The sequence below is a fragment of the Anneissia japonica genome, unplaced genomic scaffold (genome assembly GCF_011630105.1).
Source record: "Anneissia japonica isolate Jap-2015-1 unplaced genomic scaffold, ASM1163010v1 scaffold130983_len4597_cov102, whole genome shotgun sequence".
Classification (NCBI taxonomy): Eukaryota; Metazoa; Echinodermata; class Crinoidea; order Comatulida; family Comatulidae; genus Anneissia; species Anneissia japonica.
The window spans coordinates 210-3,522 of record NW_022701799.1 but is presented as its reverse complement, the minus strand read 5'-3'; the positions used below and the strand labels follow the sequence as shown (position 1 = coordinate 3,522).

General features: G+C 30.6%; 1 protein-coding gene across 1 annotated transcript; it reads left to right on the top strand.

The window, feature by feature from the left end:
* Positions 1 to 751: 751 nt before the first annotated feature.
* LOC117103724 (delta-like protein A) lies at positions 752 to 2,767 on the top strand (the record flags this gene model as incomplete). The annotated part of the gene is made up of 4 exons (XM_033244328.1): positions 752 to 791; positions 1,419 to 1,535; positions 1,850 to 1,963; positions 2,651 to 2,767. Coding segments are annotated over exons 1-4 (388 nt in total), but the record flags the coding sequence as incomplete, so codon positions are not given.
* Positions 2,768 to 3,313: the final 546 nt, after the last annotated feature.

Below are 3,313 nucleotides of genomic sequence, written 5' to 3'. Positions count from 1 at the left end.
GTTGCTTCCATCGTCTTCATGAGAATAATATCTGCAGAAATTCCAAAACAGGGAAATACTTATATGTTTGGGTAGTGAGACTTGAGAGAGACAAATAAGATAATCATCAAATTATCGAAGCTGAAAGGAGTTAAGTGCATTGAATATTAAAGCAAATATCTTACTGATAACGAAAAAACTGGCTGTTAAGAATTTTAATTGTGCAAGAAAAATAGGCTTATACCGATGTCCATTTTAATGCTCAAGAAAGTCAGTAGTGGCTTGATGTTACATAAAGTAAACATTTGAATAAGATATTGTTGTTTTTAGTCTATTGTAGTTGCAGTGACATGATTATTTCACTGCTAAGAATTTATCCCCGTCGACTTAATAGGGACTTGCCTCGGTGTTAAATGACATATATCCCTCGTTTCACTGAAGTGTTTCTGAGTAGGGGTGTCCCCGGAATAGAAATATCCCAAGGTGGTTCTAATGTATTATTTCTAGGTTAATCTGAAATAATGTTTAGTGATAAGGATGATAATAGTGTTGGCTAGTATTATCCCACATCAGGTATCACAATATACATTGGTCCACTGTAACACATGCAGGATCACTCTTCAGCATTATGAACAGCCAAGTAAATGTCGAGAGATGAATAAAGTAAGTATAGCATTGAGAGAGTGCAAATAAATATCGTTGGGGGAACTATTTAGTTTGTGTCGTGGATTTATATACCTATCCCAGCTTACTGAGCCCTCTTGTGGTCGAAATGCCATTGTACCTGAGGATGACTTGTAACTGTGATGCAGGTCAGCGGTTAAATACAAAGCACGAACCAGTTGACAAAGACGTAATACAAATATAATAAACCTTTTCTACAAGGAAGTAAATTACTATAATTTATGTTTTGCTATAAGTAATGGAAATATAGACATATAAGTGAAAATTGTGTTAAGTAGTGATGAATTTGTGGTGAAGCGTTGGAGGATGTGGCAATTTATTAATATTACACAAGTTGTTCTATTAATTTACAGCATTAGACCTGCATACTGTCAAGGTATATTTTTTTAATTCCATAAACATTGATAGTTTGATTCAGATATATTTTTTATTTTTAAATTTGACCACAGAATTCTAGAATCTTCGGTCGGTTTTTTTTTCTTTTTTTTTTTTTAAACCAGCAGAAGAATTAAGATCGTTCTCTTTTAATATATGTTTTTGTCTTGTACGGTCACGAATTTATAATTTTATACTTTCACATAGCCGGATATGGCTGGTCAGCATTGGGCGCGACGTTAATAATAAAGTAAAGTAAAATAATTTAATAATAATAATAATTCTGACGGGCTTAGGCCTATTTGATAAGATGTGTTTACACCTACAGTAAGCTGAAAAAATGACATGACAGAATGTGATTTTAATTTTCTTACAATTAGGCTGTAGTCCAAATCCGTGTCCAGGTGGCAACATGTGCACTGAGAGCGGCAACACACACGTGTGTACATGTCCTGATAATTTTTACGCCAGTGTTATGGACTGCCAACTTTATAATCGTAAGAGAAAAATTTATAATTTTCTCCCGATCAACGCCTACCAGGCAAACAAATAATGCTGAAATGAACCCATATACTGTGAATAAGTTAAGTAGTACCAAAATCTTTAACCCTCCACATGGAGGCAGCGGTTAAGCAAAGTTACACAATAATGTTATGTGTTGATATAGTCCTATTCCTAAATGACGGTTTGTCTACTGACTTAATTCGAGATTTAACATTAATTATGATATTATCTAGTCATATAAATTATTGTAATCGCAATGATGGTAAACAAATCAACTTATAATTATAGCGTCCTATATTTCTTTAAGCTTGTTCAAACAATCCCTGTTCAAATCCACCAACATGCAGTTCATTCACAGTACCAGTTGCGTATCAATGTGCTTGTACAGAATTCACGGGGAACACGTGCCAAGAATATACAAGTAAGAATTCACTGTTATTTGAACATTAATAAAACTGCAGTGATTAAATTTAATTTGTCCAAAAGAAAATTTCATTAAAAATGTCATTGCTCATAAAATTACGATGAATATAAAAAAATACATCAATATAAAAATTAAAATGAACATACAAGATTATTATGTTATTAAAAAAATAAATACGAGAAGTATTAAGAGTAAACAAAAAAAATGGAAAGAACAACTATAATTCAACCATGGAAAAAATATAACTAATTATTGCAAAAAGAAGAAATATGAAGTATAGTAAATATCAATTTATGTATATTATAGAAAAATATGTTGGGTATTTAAAAATTGTATAAATAATATTATAATTACAATGCTATATATTTGCTAAATTATTACGAATCATAATTGTAAAGAAAATTACGGTATAAAATTATAATATAAAGATAGATTGCGTGTATTATGGTATACAATGGGTGTTGCTCGATGAGTTAAATTCAAAACTTGACCATTCAGTCGCCTACTGAATAAGAACTAACTGCGTTATCAATTGTTATTATTCTGAAGGAATGTGGAAAAAAGAGTTACAATTCTTACACCCTTTTTTATGATGTGTTTTTCTGATATATTGTGAAGACATACCTAATATATTTTTTTTTAATTTAAAAGGTTTAACTATCATTCATTTTATCATCATTGCAGTATGTACTAATAATCCTTGTCGTACTGGCTACAACTGCACACAGTCAACTGGCTCTAATATATTTAAATGTTCCTGTCCTGCTGGTTATTTAGGCGACAACTGTGATGTATATAACGGTAATAATTGTGAACATTATTTTGAGTAGTTAATTGCTGTTCTATCAATTATCTTTTAAAAGTAAAGAAATTCACTTGAATGTATTCGTTTTCTTAATATCACAGAACGATAGCAATAATGCTTAAAATTGTTATACTAATCGTATACTAAGTATGAATACTGTGTGCAATAATAATGTATAGTAAAATAGGTTATATTTCATTTTTAGTAGTATCCACTTAGCATAGCTCTTTGTGATTTGTTTACAAAATCATACACATTCGGCAGAATGCAGTTTAGAAATCAATAAATATAATAAAATGTACATCAATGGCACCGCAAATAAACTATCGCTTACATAATCATTTTGCCGACATCTTATAACTTGTCACTGAATTATATGTTGTGGTCCAATCAACTGATTGTATCTTTAACTTGATTCCGATTGGTTAATACCATTTATTATTCTTCATGTATGTGTAAGATCACCAACGTAAAAGATAGCAGGAGCTATCGAAATATCCGTTTGATTTTGTTATATTATATATATAATATATATATATATA